The sequence below is a fragment of the Sminthopsis crassicaudata genome, chromosome 2 (assembly GCF_048593235.1).
Source record: "Sminthopsis crassicaudata isolate SCR6 chromosome 2, ASM4859323v1, whole genome shotgun sequence".
Taxonomy (NCBI): Eukaryota; Metazoa; Chordata; class Mammalia; order Dasyuromorphia; family Dasyuridae; genus Sminthopsis; species Sminthopsis crassicaudata.
Window position 1 is genome coordinate 600,609,387 of NC_133618.1, and position 15,060 is coordinate 600,624,446.

Here is a 15,060-nt window from a genome sequence, read left to right on the forward strand (position 1 = left end):
ATAAAGCAATATCAGTGGTATATATATCTGCATCAAATGTTATAGCATCTACATTTTTAAAGAAAAAGTTAAATAAATAATAAGTAGAAATAGACACTAATTCTATAATAGAGAGGATCTTCAACCTTTTCCTCTCAGAATTAGATGAATCTAACCAAAAAATTAACAAAAAGTTAAGGAAGTAACTAAAATCTTAGACAAACTAGATATAATAGACATCTATAGAGAACTGAATGGAAATAGAAAGGATAAACCTTCTTTTGAGCAATATATGGTATCTTTACAAAAGTTGACAATATGGTAGGGCATGAAAAACAAAAGCAGAAATATTAAATGCATCCTTTTCAGATGATAGTGCAATAAAAATTCAATAAAGGATCATAGAAACACAGATTAACAACTAATTGGAAATGAAATAATCTAATCTTAAAGTATTATTATGTTAAAGAGCAAATCATAGAAACAATTTTATTAAAAAAGAATGACAGTGAAATAACATATCAAAACCTATGGGATGCAGCAAAAGTACTAATCAGAGGAATATTTATATCTCTAAATACTTATACCAGTAAATAGAGTAAAATAGAGAAAGAGAAGATCAATGAATTGAGTGTACAATTTTAAAAATCTAGAAAAAAGACAAATAAAAATCTTCAATTTAACACCATTAGAAATCTTAAAAATTAAAAATGAAATAGAATTCAAGAAAACAATAAGTAAAACTAAAAGTTGGTTTTATGAAAAAAAGCAATAAAATGGATAAACCATTAGTTAATATGATTAAAGAGGAGAAGAAAACAGTAATTAGTATTAAAAATGAAAAAAGTGAATAATACCACTAATGAAGATGAAACCAAATCTATTATAAAGAATTCTTTTGCTCAATTTTATGCCAATAAATTTAACAGTTTAAGTTAGATGGGAAAATATTTATAAAAATATAAATTGCCTAGGTTAATAGAAAAGGAAATAAAATATCTAAATAAGCCTGTTTTAGAAAAAATAGTTGATCAGGCCATAAATGAGCTGCTTTAAGAAAACAGAATCAGGACCAAATGGGTTTACAAATAAAGTCTGCTGAGCATTTAAAGGTCAACTAATTTCAATATTAAATTATTTGGAATAATAGTCAAAGAAGGAAGCCTATCAAATTCCTTTTATGAAACATAGTGATACCTAAACTAGGAACAGCAAAAACAGAAATCTATAGATTAATTTAATTAATGAATATGTATGCAAAAACCTAAATAAAATGCTAATTGAGAAACAACAACAATATATTATAAAGATTATATATTGTAACCAAGTGGGATTTATGCCAGGAATGCAGGAGTGGTTTAATTTAAGATAAAGTATTAACATAATTGATTATATCAACATCAGAATAACAAATAATATATATCAATAGATGCAATAAATGCTTTTGATAAAATACTAACCCTTAGTCCTATTAAAACACATCTTATAAAAGGATTTTTCATTAAAAGTGACATAGAATATCTATCTTTAACAGAAAGCATTATTTGTAGTGGGGATAAACTGGGAGACTTCCTAGGAAAATCAGGAGTGAAAAAAGGATGTCATTATTCATTATTGTATTAGAAATACTAGCAATAGCAATGAAAGAAGAAAAAGAAAGTGAAAGAATAAGAGTGGACAGTAAAACTCTTTTTTGCAGATAATAAAGTTACATGTTTGGAATGTTCTAAAGCTTCATTTAAAAAGTTAGTGTGAATAATAATTTTAGCAGTATAGCAGGATATGAAATAAACCCACATGAATCATCAGCCTGTCTGTCCTCTCAAAAAAAAAAGTGTGTATATATATATATATATATATATATATATATATATATATATATGTATATGTATATATATATATATATATATATATATATATATGTATATATATATATATATATATATATATATATATATATATATATATATATATATATATATATATATATATATATATATATATATATATATATATATATATATATATATATATATATATATATATATATAACAAAAAAAAAAACAAACAAAAACACCCTGCAAGAAAAGATAAACCCCATTTAAAATAACTATACACTATATAAAATACTTGGGAGTATACCTACCAAAACAAACCTAGGAACTACATGAATGTAATTATAAAACACTTTTTATGCAAATAAAGTTAGGTTTTAACTAAGTGGAGTTAGTAATTCACGAAGAAGCAGAACCAGTATAATAAAAATAACAACTTTAACTGATCTTCTTTATTCAGTGCCATCCCAATTAAATTATCAAAAAATCATTTTACTGAATAAGGAAAAATAATGAAATTCATTTGGAAGAACAAAAGGAAAAAAGAATAGCAATGAAATTAATAAAAATATAAAGGAAGGAGATTTTGCAATATCAGATCTTTTACTACAAAGCAGTAATTATCAAAATATCTAATACTGGCTAAGAAATAGAAAGGTAGCTCTGTGGAACAGAGTAGACTTAATACACAAATGATTACAGTAACATTGTATTTGACAAGAATCTATTATTTGGTAAAAAAGAAATTGTTGGACAAGTTTGAAAACAATGTGGCATAAATTGGGCATAAATTAAAATTTTACATCATTCAGTACGATAAGGTAAAAATGAATACATGACTTATTTACAAAGATACATATAAAAATTAAAATAACACTGAATGTATTAATAGTCTTATAGATAGGAGAATAATTTATGAATGAACAAGAAATAGCATAGTGAAATATAAAACGGATAATTTCAGTTAATTTTTTTCCCCTGAGGCAATTGGGGTTAAGTGACTTGCCCAGGGTCACACAGCTAGGAAGTGTTGAGTATCTGAGGTCAGATTTGAACTCAGGTCCTCCTGACTTCAGAGCTGGTGCCCATCCACTGTGCCATCCAGCTGCTCCTCAGTTAATTAAATTAAAAGGGTTTTGTGCAAATAAAACCAGTGTAGCCAAGATTAGGAGAAAAACAGAACATTGGGAGAAAAATTTTATACAGTTTCTCAGATAAAGGTCTCAGTATTTCAAATATACAAAGAACAATGTCAAATTTATAAGAATACACATTTTTCCCCATTTGATAAATGGTCAATGGATGCGAATAAACAGTTTTTTAATGAAGAAATCAAAACAATTTTTAGTCATATGAAAAAAATGCTCTAAATCACTATTGATTAGAGAAATTCAAATTAAAACAACTTTGAGATGTTATCTCACACCAGTCATATTGGTTAAATGATAAAAAGGGGAAAATGACAAATGTTAAGGGAATGAAAAAATTGATACACTAAAGAGTGGAACTGTGAACTAATCCAGCCATATTGCAGAGCAGAGAGTCATTAAACTTCCCATACCCTTTGACCTATCAAAATCACTATTAAATGTTTCCCAAAGTGATTAGGGAAAAAGACAAGGAATATTTATGTTCTAAAAGATTTGTAGTAGCTGCCGTTGTGGTGACAAAGACTGGATATTGTAAGGATGTCTGTAAAATGAGTAATTACTGAGCAAGTTATGGAATATTACTGTGGAATATTATTGTGCTATAAGATCTGATGAAATAGTTGATTTTAGAAAAAATATGAAAAGATTTGCATGAAATAATGAAAAATGAAATAAACAGAAACAGGAGAACGTATTCAAGAACAGCAATATTGTTCTAAGAACACTTTTGAGTGACTTAAGTCATTTTGAGTATCATAAATACTCAAATCAATTATGGAGGACCAGAAAAAGAACTGAAAAATAGAGGTCTGTATTGGATGGTGCACACAGATATAATTCTAGGGCAGGGTAGGAAAGAAGGAAGAAAAAATAAAAGTACACAGCAGAGAAAAAAGCAAAACTTAGAAAAAAGCACAGAAAGCATAGTAGTTTTGAAAAAAAAATACAGCTTATTTATTACATTGGTTTTTCCCAAAAATACTAAATAATGTGAAATGGAAATCCATGATTTATATTCTTTCCCCTTTTTATGTTATGCTATATACATGGAAATGGATTTTGTTTTTGTCTTTTTGTGTTGAAATTCAAAATGAATAAAAATCATTATAGGGAACTTCTCTTGTGGAAGATCCTTCCATCAAGAAAGATCCTTTCCCTTCTGTAGATTAGTAAATAAGACCTAGGAGTTCTTTCAGGCATATAGAATGACTTGCTCAAGATTTCTTCCTGACTCTAAGCCCAACATTATCCACTGTACCACTGCAGCATCATGTAAGTGATGGAGAAATAAGTAAATTGGAAATGAAACTTGATACCTTCAGTTTATGATCGTGATGGTCTCTTTAAGGATTACTGAAATAATGAGGCAAATGTGAAACTTTTGCTTCCAAATTATTCAAGAAAGGATTTTTATTTATTGTAATGCTCTGAAATTTTGATGCTGATTATTTTCCTGTAGAAGCAAAAGATCCTGATTTATATGTGATTCATTTGTAGCTGTCAGTATTTCAAAGTGACAACTGGAGCTTAATGAGAAATGACTTTTATTATGCTAATTACAATACTTTTTTCTACATGTCATATTTTAATTCTTTTAAAACATTTTTGATATTTGTTTAACATCTAGCTCTGAAATCTGGTAGGGGGAAAAGGAAGAATAGTCTAATTCTATGCATTAAAATTGCTGGCCTACTAGGAAGAACAAAGGTCATTATTCTTTGTCAGAGTAGGTTCTGAAATAAATCACTTTTGTGAATCTAAAGACAGTGAAAAAAGAAGAATTGTGTAAGTGCAATGAAAATTTCACTCAGTGCTAAGGAGTAGAGTATCCCAGACAGACAGCCTTTTAAGTTGCTCAAAATTGTTAGATTACCTGATGACTTGATTGACAGCATTTTTGTACATAACTTTGCATCAGGTAGCAAAGAACCTAGACTCTGCAAAGTCATCCTCATTTTGATTTTCCATTTGCCATTTTAAAGATTAGGAGAATCAAACTGTTAAAACGTGAATGGAGTTTGCAAAGATTGTTAATGTAAGCCGAGTACAAAGATGCAGATAATTCTCCTTTGAAAGATTTTCTCCATATAATTTTAATTTTATACAGTAAGGGAATGTTTTGATTAAAAATATTAAGCATTTTTAGTGGAATTGAGAAAGTTTCAACAGCGAGGTAATCCAATTATAATATATAACTTAAAGATATTATGTTCTCTTATTTTCTTATGAATACATTTTCACTTCTTTTGTAGTTTTCTGAACTGAGCTAGGAAGGTATAATCAAGTTGATTATGTCATTGTATCCTCTTAAAAGAGAAATATTTCTTAACTGATGTATAGAACTGATGTATAGAAGCTTTTGTGCTTTTTGCTATGCAAAATATCATGGATTGAAAATGCCTCCCTGTGTAAGTAAGGAAGTATTTGGTAACGTCTAAAATTATACATATGTGAATATTTAAAATTTACTTCTAAAGCTTATTCTTTTGTAAGGTATACTTTCACAGCATAATCTACTAATTTATTTTTCTTGTTTCTTTTCTAGTTGATGGGTATTGAAATTGAAACAAAGTATGGAGGAACAGGAGCTTCATTTTTTTCCTCTGTCTTAGCAATAGAGGAATTAGCAAAGGTTGATGCATCTGTATCTGTTTTGTGTGACATCCAGAATACATTAATCAATACACTGATTAGAAAATGTGGGACAGAAGAACAAAAGGCAACCTATTTGACCAAGCTGGCTAAAGACACAGTGAGTGAAAAACAATTTTTCAAACTAATAACTTTTTCAAAAGTTGAGAATTTCTGTTTTTCAAAATCAATAAATTGTATGTGCATTATATGTGAAAGACTTTTTAACCATGAAAGACATTTTAGAAAACTAAGCAACATGCCAATTTTAAAAATCTGAGATATTTTCTTGTGATTAAATAGTTTTAATTATGTTTTCTATATAAATATTATTTTTAGTTAAAGAATTAACCAAAGGACCTTTCTGAATTCAGCTACTTTTCAGCTATATTATTATTTATTAAATTACTTTAAATCTTTTGGGGAAGAACAAAGGAATGTAGGAAGCATTCAGCTGAGCTCTTCTAACATTCTCATACAAACAATTATATAACTCTTTAAATTTAATTCTGAAGCAGTAAAGTCTTGTATGATTTTTTTTCTTTTCTTTTTTTTTTTTTTTTTCTGAGGCTGGGGTTAAGTGACTTGCCCAGGGTCACACAGCTAGGAAGTGTCTGAGACCAGATTTGAACTTGGGTCCTCCTGAATTCAAGGCTGGTGCTCTATCCACTGCACCAACTAGCTGCCCCTGACGCAGTAAAGTCAGCAAAAGTTCAGGGTGAAACATTCTTCTGGTAAAACACAATTTAAGAGGTTGGAAGGAGATGAACAGAGAGATTGATTCAGAGTTCATGTAGACAAAACACCTATAGTAAGACTTGATGGTGGCAATAGAAGCAACAATAGCTTTAGATTAACCAGAGATGGTAAGAAAATCTGGCAACTGATCATAAAGATTACAGGAACTTTAGCAGTTGACAAAGAATTGGGTACTGCTTGGAAAATCCTTTGCCTGTACCCACTTTTAGGTCACTTTTAAGGGCAGGGGGAAAAAAAGCACTTTTGGTTAAGAGAGTGAGCAAGACCCCTAAAGAGCAGTGTTTATTGCAATCCAAAGGATTAACTTGGGTTAGGACCAGAGTGCCAACCAGAGGAGGAGTGGCTACACCTTTCCTCAGATCACATTACCCTGGAAGCCCTGAAAATTTCCAAACCCCCAGAATTAGCTCTGAAAAAAAGCAATATGGAAAAATCCTGAAATTTCAGATAATGCCCTTCCCTTACTTCTCCATACCAGGAACAGAACCGAATAGTAATATAAAATTCCAAATCAAGAAATAGGGTAAACAGCTATACCCAGCGAAAGAACTTGGGGAAATGAATATGAACCACTACATAGAATTAACGAGGGAAAGGAAAGGAGGAATCCCATTTCTCGGCGCATAGATAGTAAGATAATCCCATGAGGCACAGTGTCCCCTGTAAATGAATTTACAGGCCCGAAAACCTAGATTGATAAATAAAAGCTTTATTGTAGAAATTTGGAAGTAAAGCTCAGTTAGAAAGACCCCAGGGCCAGAGGTGGCTGTTGGGTGGGCAGAAACCCTTACGTAGCTGGAAGAATACCATGTGCTGGCTGGGAGGGCTACTGCAAAGAGAGCGCTCCTAGCTCCTTTCTTTTATACCTAGAAGATGATGGGCAGTACCCCCCAAGTTCTTGGCAGGCTTTTCAGTTTAGCTCAGATCAGGTGAGGGCTGGGCCCGGATATTCAAAGGGTGCCTTTGACCAGGATTTGTGAATCAAGGTCAGCCATGGGTTGGGCAATTAGAAAGGAATCTTAAAGGGACCTCAACCCCCATCAGAATTCCCAATCCATCTATTTTTGTCCACCTGCATTTTTGATTTCTTTCACAGGTTAATTGTACACTATTTCAAAGTCTGATTCTTTTGTGCAGCAAAATAACTGTATGGACATGTGTACATATATTGTATTTAACATATACTTTAACATAGTTAACATGTATTAGTCTACCTGCAATCTGGGGGAAGGGGAAGGGGGAAAGAGAGGAAAAATTGGAACAAAAGGTTTTGCAATTGTCAATGCTGAAAAATTACCCATGCGTATATCTTGTAAATAAAAAGCTATAATAATAATAATAAAGAAATAGGGTAAAGAAAATGAGCCAACAATAACAAAAAAGAACCTGACCACAAAAACTATGGTGACAGTGAAGATCAAGACACAAACTCAGAAGATAAACAAAAACTATTTATAAGTAGATCTCAAGGATAAATGTGAATTATAAACAAGTCTCAAGAATTCCCAGAAGTGTTGAAAATTTTATTTTCAAAATCAAATAAGAGTGGTAGATGTAAAATAGATTGAGAGTGAAGAAAGAAAATTATGAAAAGACAGCAGCTTAGCAAAAAAGGAACAAAAAATACTGAAGAAAATAACACCTTAAAAAACAAAATTGACAAAATAGGAAAATTTGATTTGGGTAAATGAAAGCTAACAATTCCATGAGATATCCCAAAACAATAAAAATAAAGTCAAGACAATGAAAAAAATAAAAGCAAGTGTGTAGTAACCTCATTGGAAAGAACAACTGACCTGGAAAATAGATTAAGAGGAGATAATTTAAGAATTATTGCACTACCCTGAAAGCCATGAACAAAGAGAGAGTATAGACAATATACTTCAAAAAATTATCAAAAAACAAAAAAAACTACTTTGTTATTATAAAATTATATGATAAAATAGAAATTTAAAGAATTCCCCAATCACTACCTGAAAGATATCCCCAAAATGAAAACTGCCAGGAATAGTATTGCCAAATTCCAGAACCTTCAGGCCAAAAGGAAATATTTAAAGCAGTCATAAAGAAACTATTCAAATGCCTGGAGCCACAGTCAGGCTCATATCACATTTATCAGCTGCCATATTAAAGGAATAAAGGATTTAGAATATGATAATCTAGAAGGCAAAAGAGCAAAGACCAAGGCCAAGATTAACTATCCTTCAAAGAAAAAAAAAATTGATTTTTAATGAAATAGAGAACTGTCAGGTATTCCTGATGAAAATACCAGTGCTGAATAGGAAATTTGGCTTTCAAATAAAAGACTCAAGAAAAGCATTAAAAGATAAGTATGAAAGAGAAATTTAAAAGGATTCAAAATATAGCGTTAAAAGTGTTTTACCTTTCTGTATAGGTAATATGATCTTGGGGAGAGGTGGTTTATCATTATTAGTGTAGTTAGAAGGATTCTATATAGAGGATACATATATATGCATACATATTATTCACACACACAAAATTGGGTTTTTGAAATCTATCTTATCAAGCAGGGAAGTAGGAGGGGAAGGGGAAAAGAATGGAAGAGTGGTGACAAAAGAGGGTAGACACTGATCAGAAGCAAAGTAGACTTTAGAAGAGGGACAGGATTAAAAGGATAAGCAGAAAAAATGGGATAAAAGGAAATTCACAGTAATTGTGAATGTAAATGGGATGAAATCACCCATAAAATAAAAGTGGATAACAGAATAGATTAGAAATCAGAATACAATAATATGCTATTTACAAGAAATACAATTGAAATGGGGAAATATGCAAAAAGTTGAAGAGACTGGAGTTGAATCTGTTATCCCTCTTTACAGATGATCTATCTAGAGAGCCCTACTTATCTTACTTATTTTTGTCCATGATATATAATGGACTTGGGAATTTTGTATTTTTCTGCTTTGTATTTTCTGCTATTATGTTGATATATTTGGTATTATATGTGTTTTTATATTTTTCTGCTTTGCCTTCTTGCAAATCATCTTATTATAAGAAACATGATTCAATAATGATTTCCATCTTAAAAGGCAGATGTTTCCTGTATGTTAAAATATAATTAATTATATTTTTGGTGACATTCACATTGTAATCATGTTCACATAGTCCAGTACCTCTAACTTTCTTCTTGAGGAAGTTAATCATGTTATATATGTTTGAGACTTCTATTTATATTCAAGCCTGTGACCTATTATTTCTTACATCCTGAATTATGTTTTTCAACATATTTTCACTATTACTACTTCTGCAAAGGAGTCTCTAAATATTAAAGTATATTTTTATTTAGTTTTAATATGTATATAAAAATCAAAATCATTATATTTTTAGTCAAAACAATTTCCAGTGATGTTACATAGTAACATTTAATATAAATTCTTGATCCACTTTCTGTAATGATTATAGTTAATTTTTAAAAATTTAATTATTTCTTATTCCTATTAAAGTTCTTATAGGTATTTATAGTAAAATGTGAAAAATAATTATCAGAAAGAATAATATTGTTTTTTAAAATAACTTTTGTATTCTCTTAAAAATAACTAAAATGTGAGTTTATAAATGTCCCTTACAAATGTAAATTTCTTATAAATTTATGTAAAATATAAATACATCTAAAATCTGAATCTTTGTTTTCTTAAATATACAGATAGGAAGTTTTTGCCTTTCTGAGGCTCAGGCTGGCAGTGATGCATTTGCTTTAAAGACTAAAGCTGAGAAGAAGGGAGACTATTATATCATCAATGGGTCCAAAAAGTGGATTAGCAACGCAGAATATGCAGGAATTTTTCTGGTCATGGCAAATGCTAATCCTAATGTGGTAAGTTTAAAAATGAAAAATCTTTTTTCCTTTAAAATTTTTTTTCCTACTTTTTCCCCATTTGAAATCCTATGGCACTTGTATGGTTTATTCTTATTTTTTTTTTATTATAGCTTCTTATTTACAAAATATATTGTATGGGTAATTTTATAGCACTGACAATTGCCAAGCCTTGTGTTCCAATTTTCCCCTTCTTCCCCCTACTCCCCTCCCCCAGATGGCAGGTTGACCAATACATGTTACATATGTTAAAGTATAAATTAAATACAATATATGTATACATGTTCAAACAGTTATTTTGCTGTACAAAAAGAATCAGACTTTGAAATAGTGTATAATTAGCCTTTGAAGGAAATCAAAAATGCAGGCAGACAAAAGTAAGGGGTGTTGGGAATTCTATGTAATGGTTCATAGTCATCTCTCAGAGTTCTTTCACTGGGCATAACTGGTTCAGTTCATTATTGCTTTATTGGAACTGATTTGGTTTGTCTCATTGTTGAAGATGGCCACATCCATTAGAATTGATCATCATATAATATTGTTGTTGAAGTATATAATGACCTCCTGGTTCTGTTCATTTCACTCAGCATCAGTTCATGTAAGTCTCTCCAGACCTTTCTGAAATCATCCTGTTGGTCATTTCTTACAGAACAATAATATTCCATAATATTCATAGGTATGGTTCTTTCTTAAATAGAAAGGCAACATCTAGAACAGGAAATTACTTTAGATGACATCAAGTCCAATATCTTATAAATATAAAGAAACTGAAGCTCATTGAAGTTGAATGACTTCAAAGTTGGTTGTTGTCCTTTGTGCTTGAAGAGCAACAAAATATCATCATGCTGGGATCAAGGTAGGGGAGTATCTGACTATGGCTAATGAGACAGCTAGCACAAGTGTAAAAAGCTCTATCACAGCTCAGGCACAAATAATTCATATAAACATTTGAATTGAAGATATCTCTATTGTAAGTAACATAGGTAGTCAGTAGGAGAACCAGAATTTGAAGCAATGATTAATTCTGGAGTTTTCTCACTATTATAGGTTGAATAGTCTGTTTTAAGTTCTGGCTTTGTGAACTGTTCAATGTTTGGCTAGGGAACTTTAGTTTTCTTGCTTCTAAAGTGGTTTTAGGAATATCTGCCATATAGATTTACAAGAATCATGTGAAATAAACAAATGAAAAAGCACTTATTAAATGCTTGCTATGTGCCCAGTACTAAGCTAATTGCTGGTTACTTATGCAAAGGTGAAAAAAGTCTCCTGACTAAAGGAGCTTACGTTCTAATTAAGAAAGCATATATAGGGGAATATTTTCTAGGAGAGAATATTCTGATTTGAAAAATTAGAAATAGAATTCTGGGGGTAGAGCCAAGTTGGTGGAGTGAAGCCAGAAAGCTGCTGGAGCTTTCCTAGTTTCCCTTGAAAAGTACATGAAACAAATCCTCTGAACAGAATCTGACAAAAAGAAACTAATCTCCAGCTCAAGATAGATTGGAAGAACTTCAAGAAAGGTCATTATCTCTGAAGTTAAATATGTTTAACCCTGCTCAGATCGTATCTAGAAAAGCCAGTGAGAGGTCTTAATCACAGATAAACAATTGAGACCTTTGGTCCTGGTTCAGTGGTAGAGTAGACCAGCTTAAATTGATATTGAGGGAAGCCTGCCTGTTACCTGGAGAGAGCAAGTGGGACTACCTCTGTTGTGAGCAAGACACCAAACACAAGGGGCCTCTGTGTTCAAAGCCAAGGCTCAGAACTGCATAGGAAGCTTGGGATTATACCCCTGTGTCCTAGGAGCAGAGTTCAACCTTAAAAATCGCAAAATAGGGAAAAAAAGAAAAGAAAACGAACAAGAAACAAAAAAGAACCTTAACTGTAGAAAGCTACTATGGTGACAGAGAAGACCAAAACACCAATTCAGAAGAGAACAAAATGCCTACATGGGAAATTTCAAAGGGTGAAATGAATTGGTCTCAAACCCAAAGAAGCTTCTTGGATGTTTTCATTAAGGATTTTAAAAGGCAAACAACTTAGACAAAGGAAGAACAAAAATCGACAGAAGAAAATAATTCCTTATTTTTAAAAAAATACAATAGCTCAAATGCAAAAAAAAAAAAAAAAAAAAAAAATCCACTGAAGAAAGCAACACTTGAAAAGTAGAATTAATCAAATAGAAAAAGATATACAAAAGCTAATTGAAGAAAATCATGCAAAAATAGTAAAGGGTAAAAGGTTAGAGCAGAATTTATTATACTTCAGCTGAAACAAAACAAAACAAAACAAAACGGATAGCAATTCTGCTATCAGATAAAAACAAAAATCTAGTTAAAAAAAGATAAGGAAAGGAACATTTAAAGCTGTAGAAAATGAAGTGGTATTGATACTGAATGTATATGCACCGAGAAGTATAATATGCAAATTCTTAAGAGAAGTTGAGCCATTTAGAGGAAGAAATAGTCAAACTATACTAATGAGGATCTCAACTTCACCCTCTTAGAAGTAGATAACTCTAACTACAAAATAAATTAGATAAAGAAATTAGACAAATCTAACCATAAAATAAACAAGAAAGAAAATAGAATCTTAGAAAACTTAAATATGATAGATCTCTGGAGAAAATTGAATAGAGATAGAAAGGAATATGTCTTTTTCTCAGTAGTATATGGTACCTACACAAAAATTGATCTTGTATTAGGGCATAAAATCCTTACAATCAAATACAGAAAGATAGAAATAATAAATGCTTCCCTTTTAGATCACAATGCAATAAAAATTACATTCAATAAAGGGCCAGGAAAATATAGACTAAAAACCATTGGGAATTAAATAATCTAATTCTAAAGAATGAGTGGGTCAAATAACAAACCATAGAAGCTGTAATTTCATCAGAGAGAATGACATGAGACCACATACCAAAACCTATGGAATGTAGCTTAAGCAGCCAAAGGAGAATTTTATATCTTTAAATATATGTATAAAATAAAAAGGAGAACATGAATAAAATAAAACTTAAGCATGCAACTAAAAAAGCTAGAAAAAGAACAAATTTGGAAAAATAGGCCAAGAATAGGCCATATTTTTTTTATGACCCAAATATGGTGCTGATACTTAAACCAGAAAGAGGCAAAACAGAAAATTACAGACTAATATGCCTAATGAATAATGATGCAAATTTTAAAATATTAAATTAAATATTAGCAAAGAGATTACAACAATTTGTCAGCAAGATAATAAACTATGATCAAATGAGATTTATATCAGCAATGCAGGGCTGATTCAATAGTAGGAAAACTTTCGGCATAACTGACCATAATAACAAAATTAACCGAAACCATATGATAATAGATGTAGAAAAAAACCTTTTGGTAAAATACAGCACCCAATCCTGTTCAAAACACTAGAGAATATAGGAATGGAGTTTTCCTTAAAATGATAAGCAGCATCTATCTAAAATCATCAGCAGCCATTATTTGTAATGGGGAGAAGCCAGATGCATTCCAAGTAAGATCAGGGGTGAAACAACAATATCCATTATCATCACTATTATTCATTACTATACTAGAAATATTGACTTCAGCAATAAGAAAAGAAAAAGAAATTAAAGGAATTAGAGTAGGCAATAAGGAGATAAAATTATCACTCTTTACAGATGATATAATGATATACTAAGAGAATCCTAGAGTATCATCTAAAAATCTACTTGAAACACTTAAAAAGCTTTGACAAAGTTGGAGAATATAAAATAAACTTACACAAATCATTAGCATTCTATATGTTATTAACAAAGCCCAGCCTAAAGATAAAAAGAGAAATTCCATTTAAAATAATTGTAGACAAAATAAAATATTTTGAGTGTCTTATCTGCCAAGACAAATCCAGGAACTCTATGAACACAATAACAAAACACTTTTCACACAAATAAAGTCAGTTCTAAACAATTATAAAAATACCTATTGCTCATGGATAGGCTGAGCTAATAATAAAAATGACAATTCTACCTAAATAACTACTTTTTCATTGCCATACTAATCAAACTGCCAAAAAATTATTTTATAGATCTAGAAAAAAATAATAACAAAATTCATCTGGAGGAACACAAGGTCAAGAATATCAAGGGAATTAATGGGGAAAAAAAAAAGTACAAAGCATAGTGACCTAACAGTTCCAGACCAAAAACTCTGTTTTAAAAATACTGTTTTATTAGTAGTCATCAGTATCATATGGTACTGGCTAAGAAATGGAGTGATGATCAGTGGAATAGGTTAGATGCACATGACACAATAATCAATGACTGTAGAAATCTAGTGTTTGATAAACCCCCTAACTTTAGCTTCTGGGATAAGAACTCACTATTTAACAAAAATTGGTGGGGAAAAATGGAAAATTGTTAAGGAACAGGTCAATTCTCCGAGAGCCTCCACAGCTGTGGATCATAACATCTGAAGGAGTTGCAAGGCAGCCTTTCCTGACACATATTGTACACTGGGAATGAGGTAAATAGGAGGCAGAGGGAAGAGGAGAGAGATCAGATCAGTCAGAGAGATCATAGAACAGCAACTGCCTTTCAGTCTCTTTGTATCATCCTCTCACAAGAGGAGATCAATTCAAGCAGCCACTGTCAGGTAGCTCCCATGTATTCCAACAGCTCTCCCATGTATTCCAACATATGGTGCCTGAACGTGGGGCAAAAATTACAAGAAGAATCAGAACTAGTCATGAGAAGGATCCTTCTAGAGTTAAGTAAGAAGAGCCCGGGTAAGATTTTTTTAGTCAGGGTAATTAAATGGGCCAACACATCAAAGGACTGAGCCAGGAGACTGACGAGAGACTTAAATGCATGTTTTGACTATAGTTCTCTTCTTTG

At 31.1% G+C, this 15,060-nt stretch overlaps 1 protein-coding gene across 1 annotated transcript in view; it reads left to right on the forward strand.

The window, feature by feature from the left end:
• Positions 1-15,060, forward strand: part of ACADSB (acyl-CoA dehydrogenase short/branched chain) — a 46,570-nt gene that overhangs the window by 13,408 nt on the left and 18,102 nt on the right. The window contains exons 4-5 of the mRNA XM_074295800.1: positions 5,511-5,717; positions 10,020-10,190. Of these exons, the coding sequence (XP_074151901.1) occupies positions 5,511-5,717; positions 10,020-10,190 (378 nt within the window). The remainder of the gene's footprint in view (positions 1-5,510; positions 5,718-10,019; positions 10,191-15,060) is intronic.